This window comes from Triplophysa rosa, linkage group LG12 (genome assembly GCF_024868665.1).
Source record: "Triplophysa rosa linkage group LG12, Trosa_1v2, whole genome shotgun sequence".
NCBI lineage: Eukaryota > Metazoa > Chordata > Actinopteri > Cypriniformes > Nemacheilidae > Triplophysa > Triplophysa rosa.
Window position 1 is genome coordinate 21,986,902 of NC_079901.1, and position 24,480 is coordinate 22,011,381.

Genomic DNA, 24,480 nt, shown 5'->3' on the forward strand with positions numbered 1-24,480 from the left:
GTACAGTTTTAAAGCATCTTTTAAACGTTACTCTCTGGGGTTTTTTTCACTCCGTTCACCCTGGCCAAAGCAAACGGGAAAGGAAGTCTGAATTAGAAACGGAGGGGCGGAAGAAGTCAGGCAGAGAGTGCAACCCATTCCCAAATGTTTCTGTTAGTTTTCTAAAAATCCAGATGTGGCTCTGTCAGCCGTTGCTGCGTGTGGGTGCGCTTTCACAACTCCAGGATTCTTGTAGATTATCCACCTTCTTGTTAAATCTTGTTTTCTCTTTATTTTACTTGTGTTCCCCAAATATGAAAAATATTATACTCTAGCTCAGTTGGTAGAGCATTGGGTTAGCGGAGTAAAGGTTGTGGGTTTTGTTTCTAATGAAATTGAATGCACTTTAAGTTGCTTTGAGTGACAGCTCAGACAGATGAATAGTGTAAATGGATGGTGATATGGTTGTGTTATATATTGTACGGTGCTGAAGAATTGTCATATGCACGTACTATGCTTTTACACGTGCTTCCCGGCATTCAAAAAGAATACAGAATACTTTTTCTATAGTGTATCCCAAAACCATATGAGTGCAATGGTACTGTGGTACATTGTTAGTAAAATATGCTCTCTGTATTTCTATGCAAAACAATGACTTCTGCATCCGTTGTATAAGGACGTGATGATGATGGCGAGCGGTGTTTATGTGTGTGTGTCGTGCTTTGCGTGATCACAGCCGCACCGATGTCACGGGGGAGAGGCGGAGGAAGAGAAGCGGCAGCAGGAGGAGGGGTCGGGCTTTGCTGTGGACGGGCAGATCGTGTGTGTGAGAAGTGTTGTTTCACAGCGGTCTCAGTGAAACGGCGCGTTGAGAGCAGAGAGAGATGGGATGTACTGGTACCGTCGCTGTCAACTCGCTCGCTCCGCCCGCGCCGCGCTGACCGAGAGCCCCCGTGGTCCGCCTGTGCAGTTTACCGGGAATCACAACAACGGGATGGATGATGCTGACTGCGACGACGATTTAGGCCGACGCGAGAACCCTTTCTTTATTCGGATTTAACGCATTTGGATTACTTTTATTATCCCAGAATACGTATTTCACATTTCCGTGAGGAATTCAATGTCTTTGGGGTCGTAGGAGATTTTCAGCAAGGTAAATCTTGCGCCGGTCGCGCGCTTCCCGCTTCAGTCTGTCTGAGAGAGACGATGGATGCTGTAACTTACATATGCGATTCATTCTGTTTTGTTAATATTACCACATTGTTATACAGTCAGACGGGTTTAAATTTACGCTGATTATTTTAGCATACAGGGAAGGTATTACCGTAAAATGAGATTTTAGGAGGTTCTTCGGAGTGTAAACTGTGCATGGAATTGAGCTAGCCGGCTAGCCGTTTACCTCAGAAACACAGGCATATCCTTTGAGAAATATCACATATTTTCCTCCAAATGTTGGTCTCCTTTTCATCATCCTTATGGTGTTTTTAAATAAAGGCTGCGTTTAAAGGGCAGGGACAAAGTTTGCATACTACACATACTATGCTCATTTGCTTGGTCACAATTGATGTCCAGTCAGATTCATCTATATATCTAAGACTATTAACATGTGCTGACAGCTGAATTACCATCAGATTTACCATGGGAAGTGAGAGGAACCTAAAAGGATTGCATTCATATGATCATCAGGGTCATATCCTTAAAAATCCTTGAACAATGCTGCTGTGTCTGGTCTGTCTATTAGATTTGGTGGCAATGTCCTGTCACAGCTACATAGAAATGACTGTGTAGATTTGGGCTGTGCCTCAACCTGGTTAGCTGACTACCTAAAGCAACATCATGGACATCATGATGCTTTTCACTTATTGGAAAGGCTTTCATTGTCATGTGACAGCTCCAAAGGAACTAAAGAATTTGTGCATGTCATTTCTAGTCCATGTGCCCTATAATATCCAGTGATGCTGTCTGGATAGGGAGAGGACTAGTTTTCTTTTCGCAGACCGGGATGTGTCTAAAGGCAGCTACACTCTTGTGCCAGCAGGTCTAGGGTGACTGATGCGTTTTTTGTGTGCTGCTGAGCTCACCTGATGTCGGCAGCGGTGTCAGCAGGCTGGTCTACTGCAGCACAGAGCACACACAAGTCAGGCATGAAAACCAGACCTGCAGTCGCCTGGACTTTTATCATTTGTCAGTCTGCACCACGAGGCTCCATTTGTGCTTGAATTTGTGATGAAAATTGATTTTTCTGCCATGTGGATTCTTTGTGGTGTCCAGGTGCGTGAATGGTCAGTTTGACATGCTGTCACTTTGCTGGAATCGTGCATTGGTGCGAATAATGGCTAAATACCCCCTTTCTGTTTATGTGGGGTTTCTGTGTGACAACTTCTACCATTTGTGTTTGTTTGATATCTTTGAGATTCGAAAGTTCCCTATTTTGAAAGCACTTATGTCTGTTTTTAGTCATGTTTTATGTATCACCGCTCAGTGGGGGTGTATATCAAGCTGACATGCAACTTAGGATTTATCATGCTTAAACCGCTATTAAACCCTAAACAGGCCATCAGGGTCAGTCTTAAATCTGCATTAGAGAGTTGGTTTATCATTGGATCAGCTTATGCTACTCTGTAGTCTGTTGCCGCCGAAAATCATGCAATGGTACCAAGTTGTGCAGCGGATTAAGTGCACAGTTATATTGTCTAAGAAAAACAACTTTACATTATTACATAGCTATATTGTCAGTAGCTCTGGAATGTGTGTGGTATGTGATTTTAATGACATCACAGGTTGACAGGGAAGTGTTAGTGTAGGACCTCAGTAGAGGAAGAAGTGACTCACCATTCGGTGATTACAGGCGAGGGATTTTGTAACCCCACACCAGACACAGTATACAAACACCCTACTGCTGCTAACATACTGCACTCAGCACCGGATTGTTCGATTCTGACATTGTGGTTCAGAATAGTTCCACCTCAATGAGATGAGCTCATATCCAGGGGATCAGAGGTGCCACTGTAAGCTTTACTATGAGTTGAAGATGTAGGGACATGCATCGACAGCAGTTAACCCTCAAGATTCTTACTAAACTTCATTGGGTCATATTTTTAGCATATCTAAATATTAGGGCTGTGTATTGGCAAGTGCCTCCCGCTATATATTTCAACAGATACACATTTACGATATATTGCAATACTTTAAATAGAAAATGTAAAAAGTAGAGCTAGAAATTAGGGATGCACCGATATGTAAATTTTGGCCGATACCGATAACCGATGATTCTTTAACATTGTAAGTCGATAACCGATATATTTGCCGATATACAGTATCTAGATATTAATATAAAATTTCCTAAGACTGCAACAACAGGCAAAAAGTGGACAACTGCTTTTATATGAAAACATTCACTGCAGAAAACAAGGTAACCGTTAGTTCTCCTTTTTCCCCTGAAAATCATGTACCAAGCCTACTTTACACTTTTCAACGATTCTTTAACCTTCAAACTTTTCTGGTATATTTTTTATATAATAAGCAAATTATAGATTTATAGAAAAATGTTCTTAATAGCCACATGTCTAACAGGTCTCAAGACAGAAAGCATTCAGACAGCAGTCTGATTCAAACAATATGCTTTTGTTCCTATAATTTACACATTCATTAATACTGTATCTACATACTGTACCTACATCAACAATGTTTTGCTGATAGCAGCAGTAAGTGAATGATCACGACAGAAAGACAGTACTGTACAGTAATTTAACTGTGAGCATCGTGCAGCTGAAGAAGTTTAACCAGAGGAAATTATTTATGATTTATCGCCTATAATGTATCGGCCTAAATTTTATTATCGATACCGATATGGCCGATAATTTATCGTGCATCCCTACTAGAAATACAACATGCTGTGCACCACCTGGGGGTTTTCTGTAAGGAGAAGTGTAAAAACATCCCTTACATCTGCAGAGTGGCCATGATGTGCGATGCATGGACCTTTAGATCAGAGTGTTCCCAAACTGTGGATTGCGCCCCTCAAGTGGGTAGCACAGAGGAATAAGGTGGGTCACGCAAGTCACTTGGCAGTTGTGGTGCATTACAGTTAAAACAATGAACATGGGCAGTATAAAACCTCTGGTTCATCCGTGCTGTAAATGCGCTGGTGTCACATCCGTGAAAGCACAATAAATGTCAATGTTACTTTTTGTAATAAACTTTTTGTCTAATGCACTGCAGTAGACAAGTGACTTGGTGGGTCATGACTTGCCAAGCATACAAACAGCATTTATTTTATATAACTCATTACTCCATGACTTATTTTTAAAACCAAAGCACACCCACACATCAGCTCTTATAAGCTCGAAGCGTTCTTATATTTTTCCCCATGCTTGCTTCCACTTACTTTTGGCCGTATGTATATGACATGATTTAAAAAAATATATAGATAGTAGAGGTATCACTAAAAAAAATATTGCGATAGTTACATGTATCGATATTTTGGCACAGCCCTACTAAATATCTACCTGCTTTGATAGTTCAATTTAGGATCTCAGGGGGTTAATATGGTGATAAAAAAAATGCAAGGTCAGTAGTAAAATTTAACCTTTGAGATTGAAAAGTCAGCCCAATATCTGATGCAGTAAACTTTCTGGATGTCTCAGGGTTTGACATCCCTTTCTGGTCCACATAACACATTCTGACTTTTATATAAGCATGTACTGTATATGGTTTTAATGGTCCTGTTCTGTGGTTTGGATCAATTATGCTGCCATTTTAATTTTGAATATCATGAAAGTTAGATGAGCTGGCTTTAATTGGGTCATGTGCAGCTCCATGTTAGGAATTAGACATAAGACAACTCATCAGTGAAGACTGGACATGCTTCAGGTGAGTCAGTTCATATTGATTTAGGTTTTCTTTATAATATGGAAATGTGGTGGAGGACAAAAATACGGATGTTGCCTGAGGGCGAGTTATTTTGTTGACAGGATATGAACATAGAAGGCTAAGTTTGTGTGCTACAGTGGGAAGTTGTTTTGAGAATTGAGGAGAAAGTGAGGTTTGCATGGCCAAGAGAAACTGCAATCTAACTGCATCCTGTGAAGAACACATCTTCACAGATCAACAAAAAAACTCACACCAGTCTGTTTAGAGAAGTACAATCAATCTCGTGGTCTGTCACATTGCTGTGTGTTTACTGCTGATGCCTGAGGTTGTGCAGTCCTCTGCTGTGCTGAGGAACAAGGAGAAGGAGATGAGGAAGAAAGGGATGTGTTTTTAGTCCTGTGACTATCCTCCTCCAGTGTGCGTGGAGGAAATGTGAGCCATGCTGCTTTTATCAGCCTCATTGTTTGTGTTCCTCAGGGACGGTCCTTCCTGATGGCAGCCATTGAGAGCTCACATCCTTACATATAACACCACATTGAAAAGCAAAGAAACGTCTTTTTCCTTTTGAACTTGCCCTACATATAGGGATAGAGGGAGTGGGAGATAGAATACGAAAGCGATATGGCGTAAAAGAGAACAAGATGGAGTGAGTCAGTGCAATGCCGTGTCTCTGACTCTTGTATCCACACAGGATATGTAAACAGGAAGAGGATGGAAAGTCTTTACGTGCTGATGGACGTGGACTACCGCTGCTGTTAGTATCACATTCAATGGCCCCTAGATTCCTTCCAAGCATTTTCCCTGTCTAAATCATAAAAACAAACATAAATTGAGAAGCTCTCAAGAAGTTAGGGAAAGAGTACAAAGGGAGTATCATGTTACATTTGGGTTCTTTGTACTTGAGCTGTCAAACCAGCCGAGCCCAAAGGTCGTATAACTCAAGTTGACATGGCTGTTAGTCAGACTTGGTTCCTCACAAATGTGTGTCGTTCACCTGCTCTTAAAGGCATGTTTACTATAACGGCTCGGCACAACAACAACAACGATTTTAGGTAAACACATAAATTTGTGTGAGAGTGGTGAAAGTAATAGGAGCGAGATATGATCAAATGACGATTAAAACATATTTCAGAGGTGGAGTGGGTCTGGATTGTGGACATCCAGCTGAGTCCAGTGAAAGACTTCTGGATTCACACTCCCTGTGGAAACTGTGTATTTAATATGTTTGTTTTTCCTGCAGGCTCAATTTCATATCAAGAATGAGCAGTCCTCTCTGGCTTAAAGGGGCCATTCTTTTGCTGTTTTTGAAGTTTTGATTATGTTTTTTGGGTGTTTAACAGTGGATGTTCATGTTTCTTTATATTTCACGTATTTCAAGTCTATTGTTCACCGCTGTCCCTCTTCTCACAAAACGGATGGATTTTTTCTGGTTTATATAAAGTCCCTCCTTCCGAAACGCTCTGATTGGTAAAGCTGACCAGGTCTGTCGTGATTGGTTCCCCGCTTGGAGCGTGTGTCTGAAGATGTCCCACCCACACCATATCAGTGAGTTTCCGCTTCTCAGGCTGTTGTGATTGGTCGGTCCCCCTCTCAGTGCTTTTCTCTAAGGAAGGCTTCGCCCCTTTTTTGGCGTATTCCTTTGGGCGGAGGTTTTTCAAAAACTCTGAATAGTGACATCATGTACCCGGGAAGTAAAGGGCTTTAGTCCGATTCCAGCTGTTCTCTGTAGTCCTTGAAAAGCGAATTTTGTTAAAGACAATATCTCGCTTGACATTGAACTTTGAGCTTTATCATTTTGCAGATATTGTTTATGCTCTAACAGCAACATTACACACTAACTAAAGTTTGAAAATTGGCATCACGGGGAACGGCCCCTTTAAAAAATATATTCTTCACTATGGCTGATAGCAAGCAATGTTGTAAGCGTGTTGGGTTGTTGTACAGTTCGGTTAGGTAAGCGAAATAACAGGACATGATTCATTTTTACCAATAAGTGATGGTTGAAGGGAGTTATATTAAAACAGAAAACACCAGCTGTAAGCTTTGAGCTGAATTTTAGCATGTAGATATTGTGAATGACATGTTATGAATTTGTGTAGTTAGTTGCCTGTGATTTTGGCTATGATATATGTGCGTCTGTCTGCTGGTTTGCAGTTTTATTCAGTTGTTTGTTGCATTTCCAATTATTTATTAAGCAGACGCTTTTTATCCTATGCAACTTGTATACTGTACATGAAAGCTAGGGTTGGGTGATGGCATCGGTCGACGTCTACAGTGAAACATCATTATGGACGATGATGACATCGCCCTGTCCCGTTATAAAGTCAGGCCCGTCTAGGGCACGAGCTGTGCAGAGACGCATCTTTATTAGGGATGGGTACCGAGAACCGGTACTTTTTTGGACTGGTACATAATTGGGTCGATACCAGAGTATCGATAAGCTTCATGACAAACGATACTGTTATCGATACTTGCGTTGTTTTATCTCTGTGTATTCGGGTGTTAAATGGCGAATTAGAGGAAGTTTGCTCGACGTATGGGCCATATGATTTCGGCGATGTATTTATAATCTGCTTGTTTTGCGTGTTTATGAGTGAAAGAGTGGCATGGTTGCGCTTGTGGAGCTTTCAGCGTCCGCATTTCACAACGAGAAAGCTTCCGTCAAACACCCCTTTGCGGCAACCCGTCAAAATAAAAGTCCTTTCTTTGACAACAAGTTATTACATTGTTTTTAATAATTCGGCCACGGAGTATATTTACTTTAGTAAATTGAAGTAAATGTGCCAGTAAAATGATAAAAAATAGTACATTTAATTAAAAAAAATTACTTGCTTAGAAAATAGTACTTAAATTTATGTAGACCTAAAACCAGAAAGGAAAAAAGAAATACGGTCTACCAGCCAAATAACCATAGTGATGTAAAGTAAATATGTTGAATTACATTATGATGTGCTCCTATGCATATGCTAAGTGCCGTAAGTGGTATGCTAAGGAACACACACACGTTTTGTTATGTGGCATTTTCTGTTTGCTCAGAAGCATTTGTAAACTGCAGTTCTAAAGCTCAGTTGTAATAAAGAAACTTAAAATTTTTAACATCTTTTCACATCATGTGTTTTTGCATCAAATTATAGAGCGTAGTATCGATAACCGTATTGATAAGTACATTATATTGATAAAATCTTAACGATACCCATCCCTAATATTTATACAGTGCAAGCTTTACATTTATAAAGAGAAGCTTGATTGAATTGTTATTGTGACGTTACTTGTATATTCAATAAAAAAGGTTATAAAGTGAGTCGCGTCTTCTTTATACAACGCGAGGTGTGCAGACACGCTTCTCATTTATACAGTTATAAAGTTAGGTGGGTCTGCGCGAGCTCCACAGTTATAAAATTAGGCCAGTCTGATCTGTTCAGTGTGAGCTTATATGCCGCTTAGCCTTGTTCATATTTGTTTAAAGCAATTTGCACAGAGCAGCGAGAGTCACGTGACGAAAGTGTAACATTTGTTGGAATGACCATGCCGGCTCAACATCGTCATATCTGTCATCCATCGGGGATGGACGATGGCATCGTCTATCAGCCCAACCCTAATGAAAACATGTTTTAACCAATTCCATAGCAGAAAAGGTGATATTTAAGCATTGTTAAGTCTAAATGTAAAGATATTTGCAAAAACCAGGTTGCTCTGCATCAGCACTGAAGTGTGAGATAATTCACTTTAAAAGTGAAAGAAATTGGATTCTGCTGCTTGAGTTGGAATCGCACTGCGTGTGTGTAATAAGAGTTACTATTCTTGTCATGTCCCCATGACCTAGTATTTACAGTTGATTCATCCTACTGTGAATATGCCGTAGTTAATCCCTCATTCTCTCTCTCCCATCTCTCCAACAGATGACAGAAGGGCGGAGATGTCAGGTTCATCTCCTGGATGACAGGAAACTGGAGCTTCTGGTACAGGTAAGACGACATGCAACATTGTATAAAATGCAGGCAATTCCAAAAAATTTTTTGGAATTTTTTCTGTTTATTGGTGGAATAACTGATTCTATTGTCTGGGTATTGAAGTATGCAGGTGTAAAGTTTTGGTGTGTGTTTTTGTAAAAGTGGCCCAGATTTCCTCTTGTTTGTCTGAGAAGGGATATCCTCACTGCTCCGTTGAGACTTCATTTATGTCTTTTGAAAATAGGAGACTCTTTATTTGTCTTTGGGTATGTATGAATGTTTGCTGTGTGTGTAATATAACACTTTTTATGCCCTTCTCCAATTTCATGAACAGACAAACTCTGAGATTCAGCTGCCCTGGCCTGAACTCTGTCATATGTTTGAGCTTATGTCTGTCTCTTAAGTGTCGTTTAAACATCAGTGCCGCTACTAGTCAATCTGGCATGTTTATGTTCCCATAACAACCCTAATCACATCATCATCAAGTCACCTAGCCAGTCAAAATACCCCTTTATGCACACAGCAGCCTATCCTGCCCAAACACCCTATAAATTCTCCTATCAAAACACAAACATCTTCTCCTAGTATTAGTTCCGTTTCCATAACAACACCATCTGTCTCCCATGCCCCATCAGACCTTAATATAAACAGAACCATGTCCTAACAGCTCTGTTTCCTCAATGAGTTATTTCTTTGCAATTTCTCTGGAAATTTCTAATGAAGAGATAAACACTGCCTTTGGGTCTTATACGCTGACTCATAAGGGACGAAGTTATGTTATAATATTCTTTTGTTTTGTTCTGTTTAGTTCTGTTCTGAGTGATTCAGTGCACGGCTGTCAGGTGTGGTGAGCTGACCTGATTCCTCTAGACTCCAATCCAGTTTAAACGCCATCATAAGTGGGGAAATGTAATTCCTCCGCCTCTTCAGGCCCTCCTTTTCACAGTTTCTCCTCTGTGTGATGGAAGAATTGATTACAGTTTGGGCTGATAAACAGAGAAGTATAGAAAGAAGAGGTAAAGGAAGAGGAAACAGATCGCCAGGAGAAGAGATATCTAGGACAAGGCAGTATGTCATGTCTTTTCTCTTGGTTTGTCTTTTCATCATTGTCTCTCCCCTGATGTATTGAGTTGTTGCAGAAATGCACACTGCATGAATTTGATACATTTGTCCTGCTGTAGTCGTGAGCACTTCAGATTTCCGTTCTTTTAGCGCTGGCTAACCTGTTCAGTCTGCTGTCTGACTTTTCTTCTCTCTCTTCCTCTCTCTCTCCATGTGGGCGGATGTTCTGCAGCAGGCTGTGTAGGTTAATCGGGCCATTGAGAATTCTGGTTTTATTCCAGGGTTTCATTTTTTTTCATGTTCCTTGAGGACGCCTCTTCCTTTTTTTGTGGGAAGAATTGTTTATACACCTATCAGGCCCAAATGCAGTCTAGAACCAGACTTGCATCTTCCTTTATAAAAAACTTCAATTATAAAGAGAAGTTTCAAAGTGTTGGGGGTAAATTTGATTAAGTCACAGACGATAGTTGAACTTGTGAAATTGTAATAATTGCCTCTTTAAGATGTGAAACTTCTCATGCACACACACGTGCATTGAAGTCACTGGCTTTAGCTTTACTCATGGTTCTTTTTTTGACTGTGCTGAATCTCTCTGAAGTCTCATTTAACTGCCTCCTCTTCCTCCTCTCTTTTTCCTCGCCTCATTAGAGGCAGTGTGCCAATCTAAACGATACCATAGATGGTCCTACGATTTGCAACGAGTTTTATCATAGTGAATGATTCTATGTGTAGTTAGACCGAACTTTGATGATGTCTTTCCAGAGTCTTTTTTTGTGGACGTTCTTGGGCTCTGCATGTGTTGGTGTGAAATCCGTACTGAATGCAGTAGACGAGTTTTTCCCATGTTTACGTTGGGTAAAATTTGACAAATGTGAAAATTTCAAACAAAGAGAAACATCACAAGTAATTTGCATACAAAAGCCAACAATATTAATATTTCATGCTAGTGGAGTACAAAATGCTAGAGGAATACAGATGCAGAATTAAAAACAGATGGATGGACAGGAAAAAATAAGGTGATAGTTTTTGCAAGATGTATTGCTCTGTTGTTTAGCTGTCTAACTGCTCATTACTATCGTCCACCTGTATCCTTAAGCAGGCTGTAATTTTGTGAGTGATGTGTATTTAGCGTGTGTTTGTCCTTGGTGAGTCAAAGCAGGTGCTGTTATCTTCTGGCTCTCTCATGGAGATCAGTCATTCTTCACAGCTGTAATTTATCCTGTCTATGAGGAGCTCTGGTAAAGTCACTAGGTTAACAAGAGCATGCGGACAGTTTACGTTTTCAAGGATAGTAGATGTCTCACTTTAGCAGACAGTTTGTTAAGACTGAATGCCAGTTATAACTCTAATCACAATAGTAGTATAAAAATGAAAACAAATGAAACTATTGGTTGCTCATTCTAACCGAAATGAATAAACATGCAGTTTTTTATTAGCTGATTATTTTTATTAACTTTTATTAACCTTACTAGGGTTGTTCCGATTGACGATACTATCGTAGAGAATCAATATTAGCCCAACACTAGACCTTACGCCGTGTTTCTGTCATCACTCTTGCCCCAATCTCCATCCTCCTTAGACAGCCACGGTTTAATGATATTAAATCACAATTTACCAGACATTCTTCCTCACGGCCACACACGATATCAGGCGCTCCTCTCTACGGAAACATATGTCTGTGATTTGAATCAGCCTGAATGAGTGTAATGGCAGGGAGGAGATGATAGTCTTCCCACAGTAAATCTGTTAAAACCACACAGCGCTCATGTTGATGGCCCTCAACGCACTAACAGGATATTAATACTGCTTTATCCTGCTTATCTGCACGTTTCAGAGTCTCTAAACACATTATGAAATCAGTAACTGTCATAAGCAAGTCTGCAGGCTAAACGGAGGGAAACGTGTTCGGAGAGAATATGCTTCTGGTTTTTTTTTGGAAAAAAGTTTATGGTTTGAGTGCACACTGCCACAGATGGGTTCAGATTTAAGATTGCGGTCATATTAAACCTACTTCCTCGTCGTACCACACACTAACAACCTCGTGTTGGTTAATTGAGGAAGCACGCTGCACATTTCACAGCACATTACTTTGAATGAAGAGATTAAATGTGCCAGTTGATGGATGTGGTAGAGAGATTTCAGCTGAAGATCAAGAGGCAAACAAACCTGCAATTTCACATGTGAATAATTAATTTAAATGGAGCACAATAGTAACCTAATAATGAATCCGTATAAGACAATTTGGTCGAATGGAGTAAGCTAAAAACTGCTAATATTGGTTCTTTGAGGTCAGTCTGAAGGGATATGAGTGAATTGGAAAGGACAGTAATACAGTCTCAACAGATGTTAAGGTTTTCAACTTGTATGGTGATACTTTTGACACAAGCTCTGTTCCAGGACCTGTTGACTACATAGGCAACCTTTTAAGACGGCATGCTACCTGAGATGGAACGCCATGCGTCTGATTTGAAACTCTGTTGTTTTAAATAGATGCACTATTTTTATCCATGCTTTACATTATTGAATGGAATAAAGGAATAATTATACGCTTGATGTCTCACTAGGTTTTGTAAAGAGCTATCTGAGTCAAAGCTTTATCTACAAGAAGAATGTGATCATTTAAAATGTAATAATAACAAAAATCATGTAATTTTACATGCTACTCCTGCTGCTTATTGCTCTTTCTCTCTCTCCCTTTCCATAAGCGGTGGTTGTGGCCGTAATTGTACTTTTGCTCCAGATTTTGCTGTGCTATTTTTAGGGTGTGTGGGTGAGTTGGCTCTCTCATAAAGAAGGTTGTTGCTGTGTGTGTGTGTGTGTGTGTGTGTGTGTGTGTGTGTCCTTGCATTTGTCTTTAATTCAATATGGTCTGTATGGAACCGAAACAGTAATTAAAGTGTTTTGAACACAGGCTGATGCGCAAAGTGTTTGTTCATATTGAGTCACATGACGTCTGGCATCCAAATCCTTGTTTTACATTGATTTGACTGTGTTGTTTTTTCAGACTTTTTAGAAATTGTATACATTGGCATACTTAAGTATGCCGTTTTAAAGAAAAGAAGGTTAGTATGTTATGCTTTCTTGTGTGTTGTGGTAGAGATCTCTCAGGATGTCAGTGATTTCTGTCTGAAGCCACTGACGCACCCATGGTTTACCACACACTCGCTCTCATACACACGCAGGGAAAACCCCTGGCCTGCAGAATCAGAGACAGCTTGACAACTGGTGTCTCTCTCTGTTCTCTACATCTGTTTCAGTGATGTCAGCTCAGAGTAATGTTAGTACTTGTTAGTAATGTTAGCATTTTTGCAAAAGGTGTATGTGTGTGAGCATGTGATGGGGATTTATGCATCAGAACGAGTTATCAAGGTGTGCCACACGCTGCAAACAGAGTCTGCATGAAAATGCAGAGTCACTGCAGTGCATCAATACTCATCAGAATCCAACACTCACAGCCCGCCAACTCCCTGACCTTGCGCTTGTATCTGAGAGATTTTGTCTGCGTGTGTAACTTCAGTATCACATTTTAAGACAAAAAGAGTCTCCTTCGTGATTAAACCTGACATTGTCTTTCTGTCTCTCTTGCAGCCCAAGTTAATGGCAAAGGATCTTCTAGACCTGGTGGCATCCCACTTCAATCTGAAGGAGAAGGAATATTTTGGAATCTCTTACGTAGATGAGACGTACGTATGCATGCGTACTGGAATATTCCATGAAACATCACGCCTGCCTCTTAGCTTCCAAAGATGACAGCTAATGTGTCAGATCAAAGTCTGTAATCACAATACAACATGAATAGTTGAGCTTCTGACTGGCAGGACTGTGGATGATTGAACATGCTGTGATAATTCCACAGGGAGATGATTGGCTTTCCATTTTCCTTCCTCTTCACTGTCTTCAGCAGCCACCTCTTCATTTAGTCATACGCAGTGTGACCTACCGCTGTGCGACATTTGTTAGATGTATCTTCACATGACTTCTTTATCTCATACACACACACACTTACACAATCAATCAAGCAGCATCACTCCTCGCTGCTGGTGTGCTTGGGGGAATGTGTTATTTGTAGTTTTGAAAGATTTTGAAATGCTGTCTGGTGACCTTTGATTTCTCCACTGTACGTGCTTCCCAACAAAAGCATGACAGTTTGCAGTCACCAGGGACATGCAAATACACAAACAGATGTGTTTCAATGTCACAGACAAGCACTCGCATACAGTGCGAGTTAATGATTTGCAATAATTTACCTATGTACGCAGAATTTAAAACACATTGTGTTGTTGCTTCTTTTTGGTGCTTGCTAGGACATTAGCTGCATGCTGGTCCAAATAAGATTTATTTCATTGCTTAGAAGCTTCACAAGAAACATCATGGCGGGTTGACCAGCGTTCATTTCTTGTCCATCACGTGGACCAGCATGAACTATGCTTTGACCAACATGGTACTGAAAAACACTCAAAAAACTGAATTTTACAATAAAAAATGTTTTGTGATTTTTTGTTTATCGGCCTGCAAAGCATATCATGTGTGTGTTCAGTAAAATGTCAATACATTACTCTCGTGAGCATTTGTGTTTTTGTCATCCGGACTAAATTATGCATGAAAATGCAAGTATGATGACGTCTTGGACACAAGGTGCACCCTTGTGGCTCGTTATTCTCATGATATTTTATGATGTAATGAGGGCAATAAGAATGAGACATTGTAAGATGCTTCCGGTTGCTATCGGAGATGTCATAACTCATTTCTTTTGGGCTGTTTCAGGGGCCATTTCAGCTGGTTGCAGCTTGATCGGCGTGTTCTGGAACATGAGTTTCCCAAGAAATCCGGACCCGTTGTGCTTTACTTCTGCGTTAGGTAAGTTGTCTCAACATTTGGTGGTCTGCGTACCTGGCATTGTTTGGAATCATTCAGTGATGAATACGAGAGAAAACATGCATGTTATTTAAATGAAAAAAAAAGAACACTTACACATTTAAGTGGCCCACTTCAATCATCGCATTTCATGTCAGGGGGATTGTTTGTTTTTGTTTATTGTTTCAAATTAGCGGGGTCAGTAAACAACAGCTCCTTCTCAGCTAGTGACGACAGCCAATCAGAATTCATCCTCATTAACACCCCCATCAATTTCAGTGCCATGGCAACAGTGGAGTGTTGGTTAAAATGTGTTTAAATTGCAGGGAGTAAGCAGCAGTCAGCCTATAAGGTTGATTCGATCACATTTTTTTTTCTAATACAAGCAACAGTTCAGTATATTTATAGCTTGCGTGCAGTTATCTGACTGTGTGTGTGTATGGAAGAGAGTTAAATTGGGCAAATTTGTGTGCTTCCTCGTGGCATTTTACTGCGTACAAGTCACAATCAGCACACACATTAAAGCACACAGTCATACATCAACACGCTCGCTGTGGGTGGATGCTGGTTTATCGCTGTCAGGCTCAGAATTTAAATTGCCAAGCATTTCACCCGTTTGTTGGGACACATTTGGATTGCTTTTCTCTCATTCGGTCTCTTCCACTTCTTTTTTCTTTTCCTTTTCTGGGTCATGCATACACACAAACACTTAGAAACAGGCGTACACACCCCTGCCTTTCACTTTAATAGCGCCACACAGTTGTATGTCCTCTGCATGAGCTATTGCATGTCAGTCCAGTTTAAATTGGAGTAAAGGTCCAATTTGAATGCATACAGCTTTTGTTTATCTGTGTGTGCGTGTTATCCTCCTTTCCACCCATGATTGGACTATTGATTAGACAGCCAAAGTCTTTGATGCGTGTAAGAATCGCACCTCAAATTAAACCAGCTGTCAATACAGTTTTAATCACTGTAATCTCTCTTCGTCTCTCACTTTCACTCTTGTATTGTTCCTTCTCTCTCTAAAAGTGGTCTTTAATGGCCAATCATGGACTTGAAACGTGTCTTCGTGTATGATGTCTCGTCATTATATGCTTCAGGGATTGTACAAGGTCATATGTACAGTATGTGTGTGTTTTTAAGAGAGTTGGAAAACAAACGAGGAAATTAGTGTGTATGGTGCCCTCTACTGCCTGGTCTTTGCATATGCATGCATAATCATCCAATCAAAGCTAAATGTTTTAAAAGGTGAATGTTTACTGATCTTAAACTGTAGCAATGTTTTAAAATATATATATATATATTTTTCAGGTTCTACATAGAGAGTATCTCCTACCTTAAAGATAATGCAACGATAGAGCTCTTCTTCCTCAATGCAAAGTCCTGCATCTATAAGGTAAAGTCCTACAGTATGAAAGCAGTACAAGCTACATAAAATTAGTATTATTTTTGTGCAGGCTAAACATGTCTTGTGGTGTGTAGTTAAGTTTGTCCAAGCATTAGATCTTGTACTATACATATATTGCAAGTGACAGAATTAGATGTATTTATAAACAACAAAGTTGATGTTGAGCCATTAACCTAAACCAGAAGATGGGCTTTAACTTTTTCTCAGTAACCTTTTCTTTACAAACAGACAACAGAATTGCATTTGTCATATGAGCTATCTTACATGCTTTAATAACAACCCTTTAACAAAAAAAATAAAAATTATTGTGAATTATTTCTGATTTGATAATTTTGCAGAGGTATTGATCAGTCAAAACTTAAAACATTCATCATCAACAACTGCCTTTCAGGCTGACTTTGAAGGTGAAGTAAGGGTAATTTTGTAGTGTCTCTGTTTTGTCAGCAGAGGGCATTTTTAGCTACTGCCCCTTTGCTAACTTTGGAGAAGCCTGCATTCACATTCTTCGAAATAATACAGGACGTTATAGATTTATTAAACTAGTAAAATGGTACTTCTTTTTATATAAGTAATACCTTATATACGTAGTTGCAAGAGGGGGATTGTGCCTGGATGTCAGTCACTTATTGCTCATGCTCACACTGTGGTTACAGTAAGAATCGGGTTTCCAATATTATCCAAAGGGCTGTGTCTTAGTAAATTGGTATGTGTGTTTAACATTCCTGAAATTCTTGACAACTCTGTGTATTTTAGGCAATGAAACACTCAGTTTGTCTTGGTAATTAAAGTCATAAAGACCCCCTACACTCCAGTGCCCCCTTTCAAAAACCTATATGTGTGTGTCTTTGTCCTGCTATTGATTACTCAGGAAATAACTGAGCTGATTTAGATCAGCTTCACTGATAAGAGATTAAGTCATTAAAAGAGACAAGATAAGAGACAGATTAATGAAGATGCTCTGAGTCATGTGCCAGCTGTAGCATGCGATCCTGAACCTAACCCTCATCTTCTCTCTCTCTCTCTCTCTCTCTCTCTCTCTCTCTCTCTCTCTCTCTCTCTCTCTCTCTGTAGGAGCTCATAGAGGTAGACAGTGACGTAGTGTTTGAACTGGCCTCCTACATCTTACAGGTGAGATTATGAGTGATAACAAAAAAGTTTATTTTTTAGACCTTTGATGATTTTCAGTACATCGTTCAATGCTCTTCCTCTAAAATGGGTCAAGATGAGTCTTTACACAAGGAGGGCTGGATTTTAGTCCATGATCAAAAATCATCACAAATATGTTTTGATACATTTGATATATTGTGCATTCCTAGTCATTTTGTGTGAGGCTAGAGTTCGTGTTGTACTGGGACTCTGGGTCAGTAGCAGATGGTCCGTACAGCTCACTGTTGTTTGCTTGAAGCTTCATATAGTTCGTACATCAGGCTGATCTGACATCTGTGTATGTGTGTTGGTTACAGAGCCATATCCATGTCACTACAGTACTTTAGCCTGACATGATGCTTTATTTTAAATCTCAGAAGAAGTGTTTTATACTTTAGAAAAATGGTTCTCTTTGTGACTCTGTGTGTATGATCCAGGTGTACTAGAATCAGATATGTAATTCATGTCTGACCTTTTAGAGGATTCAGTCCAGATGGCACAGACCACGACCCCCACTGAGACATCGCTCCGTGTATCAGAGGATACGATCTTTGCAAGCACTCTCATTTACCAGCAGCACTCATTATTGATACTAAAATATGTCGTTTTGTCTCTCCCACAGGAAGCTAAAGGAGACTTCACAAGGTAAGCGACCGTTTGAATGAATGAATCACCTTCCAGTGACCTCTTTTACACACACACGCTATCAAAGTCTCTATCACTGCAGAGTGAAAGCAGATCCAATTTGTGGCATATTTCAAACTCTCGTTCCCACATAAGCACATACACATGATCCGAGAGAGAGATGGGGGTGTGAACCCTGGGAACGGAGACAGAAGGGAGGAAATGGAATGCAGAGGATAAACAGTGTTAAATTACACACACACTAACCCCTGGCTTTCTTTGTCACACACGTATACTTACACAAACACACTTACACAAACACACTGTCTACACAATGTCTCAACTGCAAATCTGTTACATGTGCATCCTTCCAGCTCGACTCTGTCACTCTGTCTGATGCTTTAGATTTCTTCATCTCTATTTCCTCTTACACTTCCTCTTAATCTCTCTGTCTCGGTTCAGAATCCCACACTACCATTCTACTCTCATTTCGCTATACTGTATACACTACATAAGGTATGCAGATTTTCTCGATGCCATACCTTGGATTGAGGTCATATGACAATACTGTAATATACTACATGGTTTAATATCATTGTATACTATGTAAAACACTATGGGCAGTATGCTGTAGTACAGTGGTTCTCAAACTTTTTCATTGTAAGGCCCCCTTTGTGTAGTGTGCATTGCTTTGCGGCCCCCCAAATAAATGTAGAATTTGGATAAAACCAAAAACATATTCATTTATACAATGCTGGAACATCAATTCTTTTGCTTGGTGGTCTTATTTTTCTGATGTTGGATTGCATAAAATCTACGATAAATGTCTGTATTTCATAAAATGCCACAAGATCTGTGGCCCCTCCCTGGATCCATCTTGGGGCCCCCAGTTTGAGAACCACTGCTGTAGTAGATGTAGTATTCCATTCTGAACATGTCTTATACCTTCTGGCTTTCCTTCATTCTGATTGGCTGTTTGCCTGGTTAGGTGCTTCTATTTGTGAACTGTTTTTGCGTTGGTTTCTCTGCAGTAACGATGCTACTAGGGCTGATCTAAAGAAGCTGCCAGCACTGCCTACACAAGCACTGAAGGAGCACCCTTCACTCGCATACTGGTGAGACACACACACATTTACACAGGTCACAGTCAGCTGATAGTGACGGGGGTAATGTGCATCTGCTCTGCGTCTTAAGATCACCACGGGAAAGATTTCCTTAAGTTTGGTAACTTAATATACTTTGTATACTATTCAATCTAAATGAAATGTCTCCCTGATGTTATTGGTATGGAGACACATTCACACACGGTGCCTTGTACATCTCCTTCATGGTGTTGCGTTTCATTGGCTGTCTTTCTGTACATCTGCAAGCTCTCCTTATTGTTCGTGTGGAATTATTAATATAAATACACTGTCATGTGTATGCGTGTTGCAGTGAGGACCGGGTCATCGAGCACTATAAGAAGCTAGGCGGGCAGTCCAGAGGCCAGGCTATCGTCAAGTAAGACAGCAAGAAAGTCCAAAATGTTGTTTAAAATGCTGCCACATATTCGCTACTGTTGTAAATTCGTTTTAAATGTAACATAAAACATGACATTACTGATCTTTTCTTTCTGCTCTCTCATAGTTATATGAGCATAGTGGAATCATTGCCCACATATGGAGTGCATTATTACGCTGTTAAGGTGGGTCTCAGTGCTCGGAGGGGAAATTTGTAAGCACAGCCATCAATTCACACACACACACTTTTCACAACCTGCAATATCAGTGCTTGACTGAAGTGTTAAATGATGCTCAAGGCTTTATGTGTTTAAGATAATCATGCTGTCATCAACCATAGACTGACACTTCTTCCCTTATCGATGTGTGTGAGTGTCCATTAATGCCCTCTCTCTCTCTCTCTCTCTCTCTCTCCCTCCCTCTCTCTCAGGATAAGCAGGGTATTCCATGGTGGCTGGGTTTGAGTTATAAGGGTATTTTTCAGTATGACTACCAGGACAAAGTCAAACCAAGGAAGGTAAGTCCTTCCAAAAACCGTTTCTTTCCTCTTTGGACTTCCTACAGTTTGACTTTCATGTTTTTCTCTCTTAACTTAAAAGTTGTGCTTTTTTTAAAGCAAGCTTCATTATAACGTTCTCGTACCTGGGGTTAGAGATTTGAACACACCCCTGACCTTAAGTATCAAACTTTGGCATGTAACACGTCCCTCACCATTTGTGCTACTAATGTGTCAAATCCTGCAGCTTGTTGTGGAATCCGTGTGCTGTTTTTTTTCTGGGCAAAAAGTACATTTTCACCTGGCAGAGGGTACAGGAAAAGATGTAGAAAATATCCCTTAACCTTTCATGGAACTGGGAACAAAGTCATATATAGGGATTAGACTATCTTAGAAACCTGGGAGTTGGATCCCTTGCACAGTTCCTTTGAAAAATGTAGCTTATGACAGCGTTTCCTAAGAAGTCTTTGTTCCTTTAAGAGAGGGAGGAAGAAATTCCCACTTCGCTTTTAAAACTCTCTCCTTTGCAGAAAATCTAGTAGACACAAGCAGTTTTTCTCTGTGTTTTGAAACATAGTGTGACTATGTGTATTTGTGTGTTTCTCATGTGCAGGGAATGATGTGTTTATCACACTAACTTTGTCACCTTCGCTTAACCTCATGACGTCAGCCATAAGAAGTCTGACCATCTAACACTGACCTTTGGGTGTGGTAGCCTCAGCCTTGACCTCGGAGGTCATGACCTCTACCGGTCTGACTTCAGGGCAGCGTTTGTTGTAACATTAGACCGGTGACTCCCAGTGACTGACATACACAATGCTACAAATGATTCTGCTTCAGGTGTGAGTCATGCTGGGTTTGATTTTCCATGCTCGTAGCTCGTAGTGTTTAAATTCTCTCTCAAGGAGAGGCAAAACTGCAGCCTGTGGCGAGGAACAGAAAAACCTTCCCAAACCGCAAGCTAAAAATAGTGTTCAAAGCAAAAGTCGTCCAGCCAAGCAAAAAGCCAAACTCAGGCCTATTTACAGAGAAGGATCTATTACAGAAAACGAGCGAGTTGGAAATAAAAAGACGAAGCAGAGAGGAGCTCAGAGTGGAAGTGAAAAGAAAGCAGAAAAACAAGCATATGCAAAAACACCAAATGAAAGCTAAACAAAATCACCCTTATGTGTGGAGTAAATGAAAATTCAATCTGGTCCTCTATAATTCTCATTTTGCATTTGCAATTTCAAACTTAAAAGCTGGTTTTGAATGAAAGCAATCGATATGAGGATGAGTAAATAATGACAAAATTTCAGAGCGTTCTTCATCTTGATCTTCATTTTTGGTGGCTCATTATGCTAATGATCTCATTACACGTTGTCTCCATCACACACTTTTTCGTGGTTAGCACATGCGCTAATGGTTAATGGCTGTTCTCCATCTGTAGACAGTGTGTGTGTTAATGCAAATACACGGTTAGATATACCACATACTAAAAGTTGCAGACTTGGTGAGTTAGCGGTTATGTTTCTATAATAGGTTTCAAGCTAATTGAAACTCTCTCCTAATGAGAGACCGCAGAGCATCTGTGCCAAAATGTGTTTAGTTGCATGTATAAGGTTGTGTGTGTGTGTGTGTGTCGTACTGAGTAGGTGTGACCGGTATCTTTGTGGTTTCTTTGCAAGTTATTGTGTGTGAGGAGCGTGTGTGTTTTTTCTGGGCTTTAGTACCAAACTGTACCTTTTAGACCCTCCAACAGCCTTGCTGCGAAACCCCGCGACAGAAAACTAGAGGATTACCGTCACCCTGACAACACACAACATGCTGGAAACATTAGTGCGTCTGACAAATCTAGGACCACTCCTCAAAATCTGGGATGTTGTGGCTGTCTGTGTATAAGCGTGTGTGTGTGTGTGTGTGTGTTTACCTCATTAGGAAATAACAGCTACTTTTACATACCAATTTAAAGATTCTTGCCAGACCTTAATGAGCGGTAAATGTAAAAAGTTTACTTTCTGACACGACCATGTGTGATCTGAAAACTGTGAATCATGGGACCGTGACCCATGAGTCACTGGTGATTGTTTGCGTCCTGTCTTCAGCTGGTGACCTTTCACCTTTACTCTGCGCTGTCTTTTCTCTTTGGCACTCATTATAGCTTTCGCTGAGTAAATAGCATGCCACACACAGGCTTCCTGTACTTTGTGTGTGTATATTGGGGTGGGGGATTGTATTGTTGTATATACCGGCAGACTACAGGGTGGGAGATTTGTGTTATATTAGGAATAAGGGCAGTCGTTATGACGACACACCCATGCCACTCACAGAGACTCCCTCCTATCACAGCATTGGAACATTTTGAATAAGAGATTTTAGCTCAGCTCTATAAGGAGAATATACTTGAATGGGGTTGTGTAAGACAATATAACACATTTTTGTTAAACAAGTTGTGTTTAGCTTTAATTTTTACTCTTTCTTTATGAAGTTTATTATGCTGAATGCGAAAATCACATACAGTTTTTTTTTTTACCAAGGATGGTACTCACAAAAAAACTAACAAATATTTTCACACATTTATACATTTCGGTATTATAACTTGTAAGCAGAAATTACAAGGCACTGGCATAACACTGATCAAAACAACACTTTAACATTACAGTTACTAAAAATGAGTGTACTAAAAAAGTGTACATTAGATCGTTTTTGTCTTTTATGACTAAAACTGTCCTCACAAACCAAGTTTTAGACGTAGTCACCCATAATAGCTTCGTCCCACCATCCTTGTGCTACAGAAATTTCCTGACAGTGACAAATAATTTTTAAAACATGTGAAAAATTTGTGCAGTTTTTGTTTATTTGCAATATACCGATATATCGTAATTAATTATATAAGTTAAAAATTTACTTGAGTCTAATATACATGAAAATAAATTTTACCACAATAATTTGCACCACAGAGTTGTACAAGAACTATAAAAAGGTCGTGCGAAACAGAACAATTTTACGCTGTGTTATCATAAGAGGCCAGTTTTCCTGCCTCCTAAAGGCATCATAGGCATATTCCCAATACAAATTTTACTATGAATGTTATTATTGTGCCCACAATCTAAAGTAGCACTGCTTTTAGATTCCTTCCAGTATAAAGCAGGACTAAAATGCTTTAATTATGTTCTCCAAAGTTAGAATGAAAGTGCAAATAGTTGATTTAACCTCAGTAAGTTTTTAGTTTTATACATATTTTGAAACAAAGTCAGGTTGTTAGCTTCACAACATGCTTATTCTGCTTAACGTCAGACTTTATTGGTATCACCTGCCATCAGTGTTATCAGACCAGTGCTGGGGTGTTCAAACACAAACATGGCCAATGACTGGTCCACACCACCATGTAATTCTTTGAAGTCCAGACTTTGATTTAACGTTTCCAGAGATCAACCCGACGACTTCGGCTGTATCTGACATCAGAGCACAAACTAACGCCAGGCCCAAAACATGCTTCAGCTGTCAGTGAAAAATGTGCCGGAACTAACGTGGACTCGGCACGTAAGGGTCTCGCTGGGGCCTTTTCAAATCCCTGTGCTCTTTTACAGCAACCGAAAGAGTCTCTCGTGACTGCACGCCTCAAAATCAAACACGCTCACACTTTTACTTGTTGATGTGTGGAGATCCAAAACAATGGCCGAAGCCCAGTTCTGCACAAAATACTCATGCCTCATTGGCGCTTATAACTGCAGCGATCTGTAGAGTATAAAGTGTTTAGATTGTTATGGAACATTGTAGCCTCACTCTCTCACTTTCTCTTTGCCCTGAGATCTGTATCTCCATAATGAAAGTTGTTTTGAAAGTGTTAAGGTCACGTGGTGGGTCAAGTTTGTTCTTTGTCCAGTGGGACCATCAAAGCATCTCGTAAACACCAAGAAACATTCGCTTTACATCGACGTCTCTGTGCTGCTTGCGGGCACTGTCTGTGTGATATATGGGGGTGGGAAACTTTCTTTAATAGCATGTGTACTTTATTACGTTATTGTTCGTCATGAATTACTGTGTTCTGCAAATTTTGTTCATACTGCCATTGCAACTGGAACCGATCATGAAATTCGTTTTTATAAACGGAGCTGATTCCGAATGGGAACTGGTTTTCAATTTGTAGTTATATGTGGAAATATTTCTGTGTGCGTGTGTGTTTCTTCCACTCCCTCTTCCTTCATCTGTCCATTGTTTTCCCAGGCTCTTAAAATTCTTCGGCTTTTTAATCCAACCCCCCTTTTCTTCTCCACTCTCATCCTTTCTAGATTTCTCCTGTATATATATACCGTATATCTAGGAGGCAGTGTATGAATTTCTTTATGCTGTGTCATATTCTTCTCTTTTTCTCAGTTTTGTATTCAATTCACATTCCTTTTCTGTCTTTCTCCTTTGGTTTTTCTTGGTGTTCAGCTGATGGCTCCATAGGTCCAGTGAGTGTACCGCAGTCAACCGTGGGTGTGTTTTTGTGTGCTAGTGTGTAATGAGAACCAGAACTTATTTCTCGAGTGAATGAGGGAAAAAAGAGGTGGAGGGGTTGAACAAAGCTGTAGCGCTCCATGTAGAGGGGGTTACTACGCCTCACAC

The 24,480-nt window shown here is 40.1% G+C and overlaps 1 protein-coding gene across 12 annotated transcripts in view; it reads left to right on the forward strand.

Annotated features, from left to right (window-relative positions):
* The window catches only part of frmd4a (FERM domain containing 4A), a 123,994-nt gene that overhangs the window by 86,767 nt on the left and 12,747 nt on the right, over positions 1-24,480 (forward strand). For 10 of the 12 annotated variants that reach the window (XM_057347356.1, XM_057347357.1, XM_057347355.1 and 7 more), the window contains exons 2-11: positions 8,751-8,816; positions 13,452-13,546; positions 14,628-14,720; positions 16,029-16,113; positions 17,197-17,253; positions 17,894-17,916; positions 18,927-19,010; positions 19,330-19,395; positions 19,522-19,579; positions 19,825-19,911. In XM_057347356.1, coding sequence (XP_057203339.1) covers positions 8,751-8,816; positions 13,452-13,546; positions 14,628-14,720; positions 16,029-16,113; positions 17,197-17,253; positions 17,894-17,916; positions 18,927-19,010; positions 19,330-19,395; positions 19,522-19,579; positions 19,825-19,911 — 714 coding nt within the window. Of the gene's footprint in view, positions 1-761; positions 1,133-8,750; positions 8,817-9,655; positions 9,870-13,451; positions 13,547-14,627; positions 14,721-16,028; positions 16,114-17,196; positions 17,254-17,893; positions 17,917-18,926; positions 19,011-19,329; positions 19,396-19,521; positions 19,580-19,824; positions 19,912-24,480 lie in introns of those variants that run through there. The other 2 variants (XM_057347358.1, XM_057347359.1) reach the window with 2 other exon arrangements.